Here is a 17,506-nt window from a genome sequence, read left to right on the forward strand (position 1 = left end):
CACATCATAATTAAAATGCTAAAGGTTTAAGACAAAGAGAATCATAAGAGCAGCAGGAGCAAAGCAGTTAGTTACCTACATGGGAGTTCCCATAAGATCGTCAGCTGATTTCTCAACAGAAACTTTGCAGGCCAGAAGGGATTGGCAGGAAATATTAAAGTGATAAAAAGCAAGGACCTACAATCAAGATTACTCTACCCAGCAAGGCTGTCATTTAGAATTGAAGGACAGATAAGGAGCTTCCCAGACAAGAAAAAGCTGAAGGAGTTCATCACCATCAAACCAGTATTACAAGGAATCTTAGAGGGACTTCTTTAAGATGGAGGGGGGGTTAAGGATGGGTGAAAGGGGAAGGGATTAAGACGTACAAATTGGGTGTTAGACAGTAGTCAGGGGGATGTAGGTTATAGCATAAGGAATATAGTCAATGATATTGTAATAACTAGGTATGGTGCCAGAAAGGTGTTAGATCTATCAGGGTGATAGAGGGGAACGGGGTTGGGAACAAGGTGAAAAGGGTGATGGCATTAAGAAATACAAATTGGTAGTTAATACAGTATGGGTGATATAATCAACAATGTTGTAGAGATCATGTAAGGTGCCAGATGGGCACCGGACTTATCAGGGGGATCACGTCATAGACGGTGTAGATGTCTGACCAATGTGCTGTACACCTGAGGCTGAAGGAGAATAATATTGAATGTCAACTATAACTGAATATATAGTTATATATAGTCATGGTGGATGGAGTACCACATAGGGAAGATAGTCGATGGTATTGTAACAGGTATATACGTTGTCAGCGGGGTAGTAGCTTGGGGGTGCGTTATCACTCTATGAGGTGTTTAAATGTCTATTACATTGCTTTGTATAACTGAATAAATAAATAAATAAATAAATAAATAAATAAATAAATAAATAAACGCAGATTCTTAGGCCCCACTCCAGATCTCTGTATCTGGAACTTTGGGGATGAGCGCCCACCCAGGGGGTTCTGATACCAGGAAAATTTGAGAACAAATGCTGTAGAGCTAGGACCTAGGATTCCTTCTTTTTTTAAAAAAAAAGCAACAGAACTAAAGAAATTGAAAATCTTACTTGAATCTTTCTTAAATATGGCAGATAAAAGAGTTGCAAGAGAAAGAAGGAAAAAAGAGTGAGAGAGAGGGAGATGGGGAATGAGCAAGGAAGTGGGAGGTGGGGAGAAGTGTACTCTGCACTTCCACAGATCTTAGTTCACTTGATGGTCACTGCCATCTTCCAAGCAGGTAGTTTAATTTCTGTTAACATGAGACGCAGAGAATTTAAGTTAATTGGCCCACGTTCTCGCAATTTAGCGAGTGGCAGAGTTAAAATGTGAATCTAGGTGTCTGTCTGACTCGAAAGCCTAGGCTTGCCCCCAGGTGTTCTTTCCTTTCATTCTAAGGGTACCTGTGGAGCACTGATTCTGTGTCAGGCAGTGCACTGGGGACCCTCCTCATCTCGGCAGCACGGTTCCACCAGACACACGGCTGCTGAGCACTGAAATGTGACTAATAGACCTGAGCATCACAATTGTCAGTTTCCTCACAGATGTGGCTTGCATTAGATTTTCTACTGAACAGATCTGCCCTGGAACACGATTTTGGCCAAAGGAATGAACCGCATGCTCCTCTTCAAGGACATCTATTTCAGGGACACCAGTGGGAGTTTCCCACACCTGGGCCTGTGTTTAGTTGGGAAAAGTGAGGTTAAGACAGGAGGGCGATGCAGAGCAGGGAAGCACCAGCACCACTGTTGGATTTGCTGACTCTCCCCCTCTCAGGGGTGGAGAACTCCTGTGAACTTCTCATCTAACTTCATTTCTAGTCATTACCCATCGTCTGGCGCTCTGCAGGCAAACTCCGCGGGGCTGCGTGAGGTCAGGCTGATACACAGGCTGGCTGGTACCAGGTGCCGAGACAGGTCAAGATTGGCATCCCGCTCGGGAGGCGGGAGATGAGCGATGCTCTGTAGATGTCAGGAGCAGGGTATCAGTCTACTTCTACAAGTAAGCTGTGCGTGCTGGCTGTGTTTCAAGCTCAGGCCTCAGAGATAGCAGCAGCAGTTCTCTTATCAGCGCCAAGTGTAGGCCAGATAAGGGCAGGCAGCTGTAAGGTCAATGCCCAAGAGTGGCTTCAAAGATGCAGTACAGCCCTAAGAAACTGCTGGCACCCATTCTTTCAGGGTGACAATTTGGAGGTCATCAAGTCCAGCCCTCTTATCTTACAGATGGGGAAACTGAGACCCAGAGAAGAGGGAAATCTGATTTGATTCCCCCAGCGAGTTACGAGCTGAGCTGGGTGTGGAGCCCCTGAAACAGGCCCCAAAGGCAGACATGCTGTGTGTGATCCGGCTGCCTTGTCTGAGACCTCGGCACACGAGCTTGTAACTGAGAATCAGGGCTGAGCTCTGAGTGGCCAGCTTCTGAGTTGCGTCCCCCATGGGACCCTGTGAGCAGTGTGGCCCCTCTTCCTGTTCCTCCTGTGGCATAGAGGTCTTCTCTAAGGACACTGAGGGGGGTTGGTGGGGGGGCGCATGGCGCAGATCTGCCACCCCCCCATCTCCTGCCTGGTCCCTGCAACCCCCATCACTCCCCTAGTGCTCTTTCTAACAGTAGTCTTGCACCATCCCTCCGGCCAAAGCTTTTCAACAGCTAAGGTCCAGGCTCTTCGTCCAGCATCCCTGACCTGCGTGACCTGGCCCCTGCCAAGCTTTCCATCCAGTCCTCTATTCCCTGAGTCTCCCGTACACCACGTTTCTCTATGCCTCTGTGCCTTTGTGAACTCCATCCGCCTTTCCAGACCACTCTGGGAATATCCTTCTCCTGTTTGCCCATCTGGATAATTTTTACTTTTCTGTCAAGGCTGAGTGAAACCTTCCCTAACCACGGGGGCAAGTGCCCCCATCTCCCTTCCCCCAGGCTCTCACCCTGGGGTCACCTTTGTCCGAGCACTTAACACACAGTATTGGGACTGTTTACTTACAGGTGAGAGCTAAACAGTAACTGTGTTGTTTCTATTCAGGATAATGATAAACAGAGAGACTGCAGGGAGGAGGGAATGCAAAAATATGAGCCAGGCACTGGATCTCACTGCCACTTCCCCAAACCCACGACTCTCAGTTCTGTTATTATCCCGTTCACAAATGATGAAACAGAGGCACAGGACATTCGGTGACTTGTCCCGGGTGGCAGGGCCGGGCTTCTGTCCCCTTCTCTCTGACTGACAGAAAACAGGTCTAAACAGGGAGATGGTGCCTGGGCTCATCTCCCAATTCTCTCCCTGGGACCTTCCTGTTTGCATGCAGACTCTGGCCTGCCCCAGGAAACATCTATCTGCATTCCTGGCTTTCTTGGGCACAGTCAGCCATGTCTCCCTGAGTTCCCTGGGGTGCCACTGATCACCTTGCTGTACCTCAGCCCCCAACTCCCCCAAGACCTCAAAGCCATCCCCACCTGGTCTACTGCCTGCAGGGTGCCCAGCCAGTGCCAGGGAGTGGGCTGGAGGCCCCAGCAGCCTGGTGGGAGGGAGGCAGCCCAAGAGCTGGGGGCAAGAGCAGGCAACTGGCACAGCTCTGGACTGGGTGGCTTCCGCTGAAGCCACCAGCACTTTATCTTGAGAAATACTGCCTGTGGGGCCCAAAGCAGACAGATGTTCTACCATGGGAACCAGGCCTAGGCTTCAGAACAGCCATTACATCCTCCTTGGAAGATCGCACTTCCTTGGTCTCCTCTTCCCTGACATTCAGGGGGCATTCATATCCCACATGCTGGATGTCCTGCCCTCCCAGGAGGAAATGCACCTGTCATGGGGCCCTGGTGTGGCTTTGCAGAAAGAGCTAAGACCAGAGATGTGGCATTTGGCCTGGCAGAAACAGAACCATAGGCTGTGTCTGGTGCAGTGCACATTGATGGAGACTGCCTGCTGCCTGTCACCTCCCCTCCCTTCCTGAAGACACTCACTACCTTTTCAGAGGGCTTGGTGGGAGGGACAGGCCTGTCCTCACCACCACAGTGTCATCAGAGGCAGGTATGTGGCCTAAACATGGCCACTGAGATCAGACCCCCAGCGAGCAATGCCAGGATTGAAGAGTCAGGGGGGGGATTCAACTTTCCAGCACTGGTCACTGCTTTCTGTTCCTGGCTCCAGTACCCCTGAGCAGCCCTGTGCTTTCCCCTTCCTGCCCCTTCCACAGGCAGCTCTCTTGCTCCCTGATGACTGATGATTCCGTGGCCCCATAGCCTCTGGCCAATTGCCCCTGTCTGAGTTAGCCAGAGCTGGCTTCTGCTACCTGCAGCTGGGTCTTGAAAGACATACCCAGCAATGGAGGAGACACCACAGTCCAGCAGTTACTTGCCAGAAAGACCTGGGGCTCCGTCTGAATCCCTGTAGTGAACTGACCTCATCCCTTTGGTAGCATTATACTGACACCAGAAGAGGGATGTTACTCTGCTTTACTGGTAACCTAATTCTTCCCACCAAACACAAGTACCTAATGGGTTTAGCAACTCTTTTTGTCCAGAGTGCCACAGCAGGCCTCTACCCCCCCGCCTCATCCCTGTGGTTTCAGAGGGAGGCCTAAGCTTTGCTTGGTGCCAGATGCCTGCATTGCCAAGACATGAGAGTCTGGGAGACCAACACGATCCAGTCTGTAAGGAAAAGATGGCTTTCAAAGGGCTGGGCGTGGGCAGTGTTTGCCAGGTAAAATTCTGGTCACCAATTACAATGTGTGGGGGGATTTTCTCCACACCACCAAGCAACTTTCAGACACCGGCTGGGTGTCCTACAATTTAACTCCGTTCTGACATTATCTACCTGGAGATAGTATCAGATTTCACAGGTTAAGGGGTCAAGCCCCCCTCCCCCCCAACACAAGTCCAGGTGGTCACCTGTGCTTCTGACCAACCTGCTATTACTGGAACTTCTAACGACCCCCTCCTTAGGTTCGATTAACTTGCTAGAGCTGCTCACAGAACTCATGGAAACATTTTACTTTTTAGGTTACCAGTTTTACACAAGGATATAACTCAGGAATGGCCAGATGGAAGGTATGAGCAGGTATGCGGGAAGAGTCGCAGGACTCCATGCCCTCTGAATGTGCCACGCTCTGCACATCTCCACGTGTTCAGCAACCTGAAAGCTCTCCAAATCTTGTCCTTTGAGTTTTTACGGAGGCGTCATTACGTAGGTATGGTACATTGAATCATTGGCCATTGGCGACGGACTTAACCTCCAGCCCCTCTCCCCTCCGCAGAGGTCAGGCTGGGGACTGAAAGTTCCAACCCTCTAATCACAGGATTGGTTCCTGTGACAACCAGCCCTCACTGTTAGGTGCATTCCAAAAGTCACCTCATTAACATAAAAAAGGACACCTTTACCGCTCTCCTCAGGTAGGAAATTCCGAGGGTTTTAGGAGCTCTGTACCAGGAACCAGGACAAAGACCAAATATATATTTCTTATTATAAATCACAATATCACAGCAGGCAATTACCGGTAACTGCCCAGGTTGGAGAAGAGGCCCAGGTGTAATGGTGACTCAGGGCCTATAATCCCAGGTGCTTCCTGGGGCCTGGCTCCTTCCGGACTGACCCGGAACCAGCCTCAGAGTATTGGTGGAGCAGGGCTCTGTGCCTAGAGCTGGCTCAAGCTGCAACCCCCATCCCCACCCTACACTTAGTGATTGTGGGGGCCCAGAAAGAATCAGAGGTATGACTGAAATGGTTGGGGGTGGGCAGGAGGCAAGCAGCGCCTGTCCTGAAATTGTCAGGTTTCTCCACTAGATGGCACTCACAGCATAACTTTTCTTTATATTTCTAACTCTTGAAAAATTGATTAAAAAAAATATCGTTGAAGAGCACAAATAGAACTATGACTTAAAATTCATATAGCTGATCGTATGCATTATCATACTAGGGTTTTCTATCATATTTCCTAGAGTTGTTGTTTTCCCCCTCTGGGGTATTGGGTATGGCAGACATGCCCACTCACCTGATCTTCCCCAGCCAGAACGATGAGTCCAGGGGAAGCTATTAAGTCTTTCCTCCGCAATGCTCCCCAAAGTCTGACTGAACTCCTACAGCCCACACCTGGCCTGCTTTCCCTGAGCAGCCTCCCAGCTGCCTGCACAGCCTACAGCCCCCAAGGCCTTCAGGCATGTGCAGAGGCAAAAGGGTAGAGATGGCAGCACTTGGCACCTGCACGAATCTGGTGCTCAGACCACCGCAGTGCTTGAGACCTTGATGGAATGCAGGAAGCTTTCCTTCCTATAAGTGCATCCCTAGACCTCACCGGCCCAGGTGGGAAAGACGCTAGAACCTGTGCCAGGTGCCTGTACTGGAGGGCAGCTTTAGTGTGTGATTTTGGAGGTCACATGGCCGGGGTACAAGCCCTGAGCCAACTACGATCTCGCTGTGTGTCCTTGGGCAAGTCTCCTATTCTTTAACATCCAGTGCCCTTTTTAATAAAATAGCCATATAGTACCCCTTGGAGGTTTTGAGTACTGTGGTAGGAAAAATAAAGCCCCCACAGAGATGTCCCCTTCCCACTCAGTGTCCTAATCCCCAGACCTGTGAATGTTACCTTATATGGCAAATGGGTTTTCATCCTCCCAGAATCAAGAAATCCTTGTAAATAGCTCTGACCCAGATAAAGAGCATGCACACTGGTGATTTACCCCATCTGGAGCTTGGGGCACCAGCCTTCCTGAATTTATGACGGGGGCGGGGAGGGTTTGACCTCCACCTTTCCATTCTCCAGGCCAGGCCCCTCCCCTAGCCTTTCCTTCCCTGTGACCAGCTCCCCCTCCCCAGATGGCAGAGCTCTTGTCTACCTCCTTGCCCTCCCTCATTTCCTCTGTCTTCTCTGCAGAAGGCTTTACTCCTGTTCCATAGTCATCCAAGCCTGGATCTTCCATGCCCTACCCGGGATCGCTCCGTTGCCACCTTCTAATGTGCAGTTTAGTGCCGGCAGTAGATGAAATGCCCAACTCGGGAGTGCCCACAAGAAACCATGGTGCAGGAAGTTTGCATGCCAGGTATGCAGCTGGAGGGTTTCCCTGTACTTCAGCTTCAGCCCGTGCCTCCTGGAATTCCCAGGATGCACAGAGCAAAGATGAACACGGCCTGCCCCAGGCTTACATTTGGTCACTCTGGCTGCTTGCTGCTGGCTGGCCTGAGCCTGGGCTGATCCGTGCCTCGGTCACCTCATCAGAATTGTTGGGTTGCCAAGCTGCTCTAAAACTGTAAACTTTCTGGCTCAGGACCCCAGTGGGGCCCTGACTCAGTCAGTTCACAGCCACCACTTCCCAGAAGGAAGTCTAAAATCAGATGCACACTGCAAGGACACCTGCCCAGAGCCTTGGCACAAGATTCCCATCCATACGGGTGGCCTCTTCCTCAAGCACCTGTAACTCTCCCTGGGGGCCTTCTCTGTCTGTAAGGCAGCTTGGTCTGTGGCCAGGGAAGACCAGAAATGCCAGCATCAGCTCCCCAGGAAGCAGTTCTCAACTAATGGCTGGTGGGAGTTGGCAGATACACCTCCAACCTCCTCACTCACTGGGCGAGACCCCCTGGCGCCTGCCCCCTACAGTCTCCACAAGTCCCCACTGGAATGGAGCCCTGGGTGCCACCGCAGCAGCTGACTGGCAGCACACTCTGACTGCCTCTCGTCCGTTCGTGTTCCCTTCCCCATGCTTTTTGGGCATCACCTCAGAATAAACTGCTCCGATACCAGCTCAGGCTCTGCTTCTGGGGAAGGTCAGGCTAAATACAACGCAGCCTGACTGCAGAACCTGGCCCTTCTGTGAACAGACAGGCTCAAGACACATTTACCTAGCTCATAACAATCACATTTTAAAACCAGGGACTTTAAAAAATTGTTTTGTGACTGCTAACATGACAGCAGTTCTTTGGATTAAATTATTTCCTTTCCTCCCACTTCTTTGGGTTAAATTATTTTCTTTCCTCCCACCACATAGCAATTCTGTTTTGGGATTCATGATAAAGCTTATTTTAATGCTCTGAATCAGTCCTAGCGGCTTATTTGCATATGACCCAGATTTGTTGTGTTTGGACTTTCACCCTAAAACAGGAGTGTCCAAACTTTTTTCAACGTTTTTCACCAAGGGCCATATGCGGTAAAATACACACACAGCCGGGCCACTCACTCGAGGTGAAGTACGTATTGCCTCACCAGGTTAAGTAAACTAAATATATTTTTGGAATTTGCTGCGGGCCAATTAACAATGGATTGCGGGCTGCAGTTGGCCCGCGGGCCGCAGTTTGGACACCCCTGCGCTAAAGTATTCATGTTGATTGATTTCTTCCCTTGTGTTTACTGTGAATTTAAAAATTTACATTTTCCTCTTACTCCAAAGCTAATGACCCAGGTAACTGGATTTTCTAATTTCCCCCCAAATTTGGAGTATCCTCTAGATTTGGCCCAAATTTCCAAGTCATGCTTGGTGACAGTGCTGGAGCGTCATGAAAGAGCTCTGCCCTTCCCAGGCTAGAGGTGCGGTGACATCCCCATCAGGGCCACCAGCACCAGCATAGCACAGAGCTGCAAGGTACTCAGGCCTACCTGGGCTGATCTCAAACAGGTGTTTTCCCACATCCTCAGGGCCAGGAAGAAGCTCGGTCACCTGCGTCCCTTGTAGAGAAATAAATCCCTAAAGGAGAGAGACAAACACAAACACAAACACAGGGGTATGAGATAGTTGGCAAAGGACTTCTGTGGTCAGAGTCCCTGGAGAGGGAGGGCAGGGCTGTGGGGTCAGCGGCCCAGCCCTCCAGACCCTGGCTGGGCAGTTTGAGTGCCAGGAGGAGCGCAGGCCTCGTCTTCAAGGCAGGTGTGAGGAGAGCTGAGGCCCTGCGTGGGTCCCGGGTGGAGTGGGGACATAGGGTCGGCGTATACCATCAGAGGAGCTCTACCCACAGGCACAGCCAGCACTGCCCAGACTTGTTGTTCCCTTGGTTACGGCATGGAAACCTAAGTCTGGAGCAGGGGGAAAGCTCCCATCAACCGGAGGGCTCCCCTTTCCAATGTGCCCATCTTTAGCCTTTTGGCAGCAGGAGTTTTAGGCTGTAGAGGGTCAGGGAGAGAAAGTCTGGCATACTGGAATTGGCTTCTCCTAGTATGTAATTGTCTCTGAGGTGACATGGGGGAAAGGATTAGCAGATCCACGTGGGTCCCTCCTGGCTGGGAGAGATTTCACTTGTCTTAATTGTTTAATGGGAGTCAGCTGTCACACAGGAGGTACCTAGCACACATCATGCCATATGCCTGGTCTACTTGTGTGTGTCTGTAATGCTAAAATCTGGCAGCAAGGCTGAAAGATGCAAGGAAAGAGCATAGGGTGTAGGGATGGATAGGCTGGGTTTGAGTCCCAATGCTGTACTTCCTGGCTGTGTGACCTCAGGGAGATGGCTTAACTTCTCTGAACTTCAGTTTCCACATCTCTACAATGGAACAGTAACTGCTACTGCTCAGGGATGTTGAGACTGCAGATTCCTGTTCAGGAAGTTCTGCTCTAGATGAGGAACTGTCATAACCATCTTGACTTACCTTTCCCCACCCACAAGGGTAGACCTCCTTTGTCTCCTTTCTGTGTTAGTGCCTAATATCTGTTGAGGCCTTTCTTTATTTGGTTCATGCTCAGATTTGCTTAACTCAGACTGCGTGTGGCTCTGACTACACATTTTTTAGCTCTTTCCATGGGAAACCCATTTTAAACTCCATCCCTACAGCCTAACCATCTGGGTTCGAATCCTACCTCAGCTACTTACTAGCTGTATGACTCCAGGAAAATTGCTTAACTTCTCTGTGCAGCCCACTAAAGTACTATATAGTAGTATAATAATAGTACTTTGTGGGGCTCTGGTGAGCATTAAATGAATTAGTACTTGGGGAATCCTTAGAGCAGTGCCTGGAGCATAGTGAAGGCTGTGTGTTTACCAAACAAACCCCAGTTATAATTATATGCCAGGGCTTCTGTCATGCAGGGTCTCTGGTCCCGCTCCCCACACAAGAACACAGGATATTGTGAGGCCAAAAAGGAACACCAATGGAGCCATAGATAGGGGAGTCATACCACTATATTCTTGCTGGCAGCTGGGTTGGAGACACAGGAGACAGGAGCCACACTCTGCCATCCGCTTCTCTGCCAACCAACGAACCAACCCCTTGCTAACTGCAATCCGCACTTGCTAGCTCAGCCACGGCAGTTATATCGGTGGCCAATGGCTAACTGGTTACAGCTGATGGCCAACTAGTCACAGCTGATGGCCATCTACTACCTGAGCCAGCACCTTTCAATGTGAGGCCGAGAGCCTGGAAACTGCTCTTTGGGGCTCTGTCCCCACAGCTTTCTACCAGGTGGGGAACAGCAACCCTGTATCTGCACTTGCCCAGGTGAGGGGCGTGGTCATCTGCTTTACCCACCTGGCCTCCAGCCCCCCACCCTATGCGTGCTTACAGAGCACTCCTCTCCCCACCCCCATTTTTTCCAGGTGATTCCTGGCCTTAAAGGGTGACTGAGCCTCCACGTGGCTGCTGGAGTGTGGTGCTGCAAGCACTCATGGAGATGCCTTTGCTTATTTAAGCGAGTAAAGGCAGAAGATTTTTACCCACAGATGCTTGCTTTAGAGAAATTACAGCAATAAACCAGAGAACTGTCTGGTTTTCGGTGTAACTGAATGACCGCTGACTTTGTTTCTAGGGAATCTGGAGCTACTGGAAATAAATTAAAATTAGGATTGCAGCCCCAGGATCGGGAGCCATGCTTATAAGAAGGTGTGGGCGAGATCCATCACTGGCTAATGGGATGTGTCTTGGTGTTTGCTGTTTCAGTGACTGTCTCTGTGTAATTCTGGGTACTTTGCTCTTTTTTTGTGTGTGCCTCAGTATCTGTCACCCAGAAAATGGGAGTAACAATACTGACATTGATATTACTTTCTACCACAGCTCAATGAAAAAGTAGTAGTAGCTACTGTTTACAGAGCTTGTGCTATATTCCTGGCTCTTTGTCTAAATTATTAGATTTAATCTTTCAAAAGGCCCCATGGGAGTAGCTACCACTGTCCCTTCTTCCTGGATGAGCAGATGGAGGTCAGAGAGATGAAGCAACCAGCCCCGGGTCACCCTGCTAGCAAGGGTGAGCTGGGGTGTGTACCCAGTGAGGTCTGATACTGGAGTACTTTGCTCTCCATATCTTTGACAGCAGCCGCTGGCTGGCTTTGTGTGCACGAAGCCGCTGCAGAAAACCAGGCTGTGACTTTGGGACCTACCACTCACCTTTCTCTCAGGTGAACCCCAATGTCGCCCCCACCACTGCAAGGGGTCCTCAGAACTGGCTTGTGGAGCCACCCAGCTCCCTCCTGCCTCCCATGGGTCAAGAGCACAGTTTTAATCCCAGCATTTTCTCAGGCACAGAGTGTGGGGGAGGGGTGGGAAGGGACAAGAGCAGAGGGCGTCTGCTTTCTTGTTCCGGTATGACATTGGTTACGACTGTGATGGAAATGTCACCCCAATAAATTTAATTAAAAAAAATTAAAAAAAAAAAAAAGAAAGCCACGTGAGGAGTCAGTGTGAAGCCTCACTTGAAACGCTGTAGGTAGGTCTCACCCTTGAGTGAGCATAGTCACCCCGGGCTTGTTAAAACACAGAGCTCGGAGTCTGGTGGTGTGGTGGGAAAGTCTAACAACAGGCCCGCCAAGAAACATACGGCTACCTGATCTGTAGTGTTTGCCAACTCCTGTGACATAAACGCATGGCTGATTTCATGACATAACGGAACGTACCGTGGTGCGTCCACCACACAGATGCAATGAGCTCAAGAGCACAGGTAAATGAAGTCAAACAATCAGGGAGTGATGCATTCTGAGTACTTAAGCCTTTGTTTTTAATACAATTTACCTAATTGCAGGTTTGTGTGATTTAATTCCTAACAATGGAAGTGTCTAACCACTGGCTGGCAAGCACAGGACATGCATGTAGCCCTGGGGTTTCTGACTCAGTGGGGATGGGGAAACAGGAGAACCTGCATGTCCAACCAGCTTTCTGACCAGTTTTCTAGGGAGCAACTTTGAGAACTACTGGTGTTAAGGCACTTAGCGAAAGTAGCCAAAGGAAAGTTCCCTTTCCATGAGCTGACTCATGAGCTGAGCCCCTTTCTATGACCTGTTTCCTCATCTGTAAAAATGAGGATAACCAGTATGCACATCATAAGGTTGCTGTGAGGATTAAATGACTTCATATTTGCTCACTAGCCTTGGAGCGCTGGGTCTTCACTGAGCTTCTGTGCCTCGGACACACGCAGGTCATAGGGACCAGGGCTACCTCCTCAAGCCCCTCAGACAGTGTCTTAGATGCGAGAGGTTCTGGAATTTCCCTGAGGAGCCCAAAGCGAGTGTTAGCATGTTGGAGGGGTCAGCCAGCCTCCTTACTGCAGTGCTTGGCAAGGGACAGGGCATGTTGTTTGTGCCTAGAACCGCACAGACAGGCACCTAGGTGCAGAGAGAAAGTGTGCAAATTCCAGGCATATAAGAGGTTCCCACAAAGGTTAGTCCCCATCCCCCTGCGCTGTGTGTCTGAGCTCACGTGCATTGGCTTTGTTTTACTATTTACTTAGGCTGCACATCCAAGTTTGTCCTGAGAGGCTGCAGCTGACTTAATTCTTCTATAGCTCCACACCAGTGCAGTGCATTGGTGTAAGTGACTAGTGACAAAGGACATGCCATCCTGTCTACATCCAGCAGGGCTCCACTCCCAGGCCGGCTACCACCTCACCATAGCTCCACCTTCCCAACCTTGGTGAATATGCCAGGCTGAGGGTTCCCTGAGCAGCAGGTGGAGCCCCCTGCCAAATCTCCAGAAACTCATTTGCTCAGAGAGTAACCTCTGGGAAATGGGTAAGGCACGCCCAGTAGAGGGGTCTTTGGGATACAGTATATTTCTTATATTAGTGTCTGTCATGCGGGGCGTCCGGCGGGGTCCCTGGTCCTGCTCCCCACCTAAGAACGCAGTACACGGTGAGGCCAAAAAGGAACACCCATGGAGCCATAGGTAGGGAAGTCATATCACTATATTCTCGCTGGCGGCATCCGCCTCTCTGCAATCCGCTCTTGCTAGCCCCCATTTTTTCTGCTAGCGTAGCCACAGCAGTTATATTAGTGGCCAATGGCTCATGGGTTACAGCTGACGGCCAACTAGCCACAGCTGATGGCCATCCAATCACAGTTGATGGCCATTTACTACCCGAGCCAGCACCTTTCTATGTGAGGCGGAGAGCCTGGAAACTGTTCTCTGGGGCTCTGTCCCCCAGTGTCTAATTCACAGGTTTATTCAAAATCCATCACTTCTACAGCATACTGAATGCAAACTCCAAGAACCCTGCAGAGAGGGGGGAGCAGCCTTGTGGTTAGCCTCGCTCCCCTCATTTGACTAAAGCCGGCAATAGGGATTCCAGGATGTGGTGCAACCCTCAGGGGCTGGGGAAGATGCTCAGAACCCAAACAGCCTCCTAGGTCAGATCCCTACATATTAGTTATCAATGGCTGCATTATAAATTACCCCAAACTTAGCTTGGAACAACAGTAAATATTATTCTCTTGAGGGTTTCTGTAGGTTGGGGATTTTGGAGTGGCTTAGCTGAGTGATTCTAGGGTGGGGTCTTTTATGAAATGCTAGTCAAGATATTGGGTGGGGCTACAGACATCTGAAAGCTTGAGTGAGGCCAGAGGATATGTTAGTAAGATGGCTCCCCCAATGGAAGATAGAAGAAAAGACTCAAATCAAACTTGTAGGGATGAAAAGTACAATATATGAATGAAAAACACAGTGTATGGGATTAATAGCAGATTTGATATTTCAAATAAAAAGATTACAGAACTTGAAGATATAGCAATATAAACTATTCAAAATAAAACACAGAGAAAACAGAATTGAAAAAATGAAATCAGTGGGATGAGAGACAACTTTGAGCAGTCTAATATATGTGTAATTGGATTTCCTATAAAAGGAGAGGGGAGCTGAAAAATATTTGAAGAAATAATGGCTGAAACTGTTCCCAATTTATGAACAGTATAAACCCACAGATCCAAGCAGTCCAATGAGCCCCAAGCTCAAAACACATGAAGAAAAATACCTGAAGACATATCATAACTAAATGACTCAAAGTCAGTGATGAAAAGAAACTCTTAAAAGTTGTCAGAGGAAAATGATATATTATGTACAGAGGAGAAAGGTAAGGATGACATCAGATTTCTTGTCAGAAACAATGCAAGTGAGAAGTTAGTGGAGCAACATCTTTAAAGTATTGAAAGTAAAAACTGTCAACCTAGTAATCTGAATCTAGTGAAAAATATTCCTCAAGAATGAAGGCTAAAAAAGGACCTTGTAAGATATACAAAAGTTGAACTAATGCATTATCCCCAGCGTCACACTACAAGAACTGCTAGAGACAACCTGGCAGAAGGAAAATAATATTAGGTGGAAATAAGGATCTACATAAAGGAATGAAGATTACTGGAACGGTAACTATGTGAATAAGTATATAAAAATTTTTTCTTACGATTTAAGTCTCTTTAAAATATAATTGACTGTTTAAGTGAAAAGAATAGTAGTATAGTGTGAGGCTGATAACATACGTAAAGCAACATATGTATCACTAATGGCATGAAGGATGGGAGGGAACAAATATAAGTATACTGCTATAAGTTTCTTTTACTATACATAAGATGATATAATACCATTTGAAGGCAGACTATATAAAGTTAAAGTGGTATACTAAAATCTTAAAGCAACCACTAAAATAATAAAATGGTAAAGCTAAGTCAGCAAATGAGATAAAATGGAATACAAATTTTTTGATTAATGAAAAAGGCAGAAAAAGAGGTGAAAAAAGGGAATAGGACAAAGAGAAAACAAATAGCAAAATGACGATATATTTAAACTTAACCATAACAATAATCACATTAAATAAAAATGATCTAAATACTCCTAATTAAAAGGCAAAGGTTGCCACACTGGACAAAAACAAAACAAAACAAAACAAAACAAAACTAAAGCTGAACTAGTTACATTAATATCAGACAAAAGAGATTTCAGGCCAAAGAATATTATCAGTGATAAAGAAGACCATTTCATAACAGTAAAAGAACACGATGATCGTAAAAGTTTATGCACCTAATAACAGAGCTCCAAAGTACATAAAGCAAAAAACTGATAGAACTTCAAGGAGAAGTTAAAAAAAACAGTTATAGTAAAAAAATTTCAATATGTCTTGAAATTTGTGAAGTAGACAAAAAAATACTGTTAACTAACTTTACCTAATTGCTGCCTCCCACAACAGCAGAATACACATTCTTTTCAATGGGTATGAAACTTTTACTAAGATGGGCATAAACAAGTCTCAATAAATGGAAGAAAATTCAAATACATCATATGTTCTACAACCACGATGGAATTAAGCTAAAAATCAATAACAGACAGATTTCTGGGAAATTCTCCAATATTTGGAAGCTAATTAACACACTTCTAAATAATTCATAGGTCAAAGAAAAATTTTAAAAGTATTTTGAATTGGATAAAAATGAAAACAGAACATATACAAATACGTGAAATGCCTTTAAAGGAATACTTAAGAGGTAAATTATAGCATGAAATGCAGATACTAGAAAACAATGAAAGCCTCAAATCAGTGACCTGAGTTTTCACTTTAAGAAACTACACAAAGGAGAGTAAATGAGACTCAGTGTAAATGAAAGGAAAAGAATAAAGATTAGAGTAGCTATAAATAAAATGAAAAATAGAAAAATAGTAGAGAAAAATCAGTGAAACCAAAAGCTGTTTCTTTGAGGAGATCAATAAAATTGATAAGGTTTTAGCCAGACTACTTAGGAAAAAAAGAGAAGATAAATGATCAGTATCAGGAATGAAAGAGGTGACATCACTACAGATTCTTCAGATAATAAAAGGACAATAAGGTTATGTTAAGTACAACATTATGCTAATAAACTTGGCAACTTAGATGAAACAGACAAAAAAAGACACAAACTACCAAAGCTCACTCAAGAAGAAAGAGCTAAATAGCTCTATATCTGGTAAAGAAATGAAATTTATAGTTAAAAACCTTCCCACAAGAAAACTCCAGGCTCAAATGGCTCCACTGGTGAATTTTACCAAATATTTAAGGAAGAAATAATACCAATACTACACAAACTCTTCTTGAAAATTGAAAAAGAGAGCATACTTTCTGTCATGCAAGGTGCCATGCGGGGTCTTTGATCCCATTCCCCACATAAGAACGCAGGATATGGTGAGGCCAAACAGGAACACCCATGGAGCCATAGATAGGGGAGTCATACCATTATATTCTCTCTGCCAGCATCCGCCTCTCTCCAATCTGCTCTTGCAGGCTCAGCCACCGTCTTCTTGCTAGCCCCCATTCTCCTGCTAGCGTAGCCACAGCAGTTATATTAGTGGCCAATGGCTCACTGGTTACAGCTGACGGCCAACTAGCCACAGCTGATGGCCATTCAATCACAGTTGATGGCTATTTACTACCTGAGCCAGCACCTTTCCACGTGAAGCTGAGAGCCTGGAAACTGCACTCCTGGCTCTGTCTGCACACTTTCCAATGTATTTTATGAGGTCAGGATTACCGTGATATAAAACCAACCAAAGACATAACAAGGAAAAGATACCACAGATCAATATCCTTCGGGAACATGGATACAAATATTCTAGGTGAAATTTTAGCAAATCAATTTCAAAAAACAAAAGGATATAAGGAAACTTTGGGGGATGATAGATATATTTGTTATCTCATTTGTAAAGATGGTTTCATAGGTGTATACATATATTAAAATTAATCATTTTAATTGTACATGTTAAATAGTTTATGGCATGTCAATTATACTGCAATAAAGCTGTTAAGAAAAATTGACACTTGATTTACTTACTGGAAAACTTAAAATATATATTAACATATATAATATATATTTGTTATATGTAAGTATGTATATTTTAACATATAAATATATGTATTTGTTACATAAAAATATATTTTTCAATATATATATATATATATATTTGTTTCCTAACAAATTACCACCGATTTAGAGGCTTAAAACAACAAAAACTTATTTTCTTACAGTACTGGAGGGCAGAAGTCTGAAATGAGCCTTACTGGGCTGCAGTCAAGAGCTGGCAGGGCTGTGTTCCTCCTGGAACTCAGGGGAGATGCTTCCCAGCTTTTTCCAGCATCTAGAGGCTGCCTGCATTGTTTGGCTCCTGGCCCCTTCCTCCAAAGCCAGCAGCATTGCATCTTGAAATTGCTCTCTGGCACCAACCTCCTCTCCTGCCTCCCTTGCCCACTCTAAAGGACCCTTGTGATTACATTGGATCCACCTGGATAATCCAGGCTAATTTATTCATGTTAAGGTCAGCTGATTAGCAAACATGATCCCATGTGCAACCTTAATCC

The 17,506-nt window shown here is 46.6% G+C and overlaps 1 protein-coding gene across 4 annotated transcripts in view; it reads right to left on the reverse strand.

Moving 5' to 3' along the window:
• Positions 1 to 17,506, reverse strand: part of ARHGAP22 (Rho GTPase activating protein 22) — a gene marked incomplete at its 5' end in the record, with an annotated part of 210,854 nt that overhangs the window by 97,684 nt on the left and 95,664 nt on the right. For all 4 annotated transcript variants that reach the window (XM_081074518.1, XM_081074520.1, XM_081074519.1 and 1 more), the window contains one exon: positions 8,602 to 8,689. In XM_081074518.1, the coding sequence (XP_080930644.1) occupies positions 8,602 to 8,689 (88 nt within the window). The remainder of the gene's footprint in view (positions 1 to 8,601; positions 8,690 to 17,506) is intronic.

Source organism: Rhinolophus hipposideros (genome assembly GCF_964194185.1).
Source record: "Rhinolophus hipposideros genome assembly, chromosome: 15".
NCBI classification, from domain to species: Eukaryota; Metazoa; Chordata; class Mammalia; order Chiroptera; family Rhinolophidae; genus Rhinolophus; species Rhinolophus hipposideros.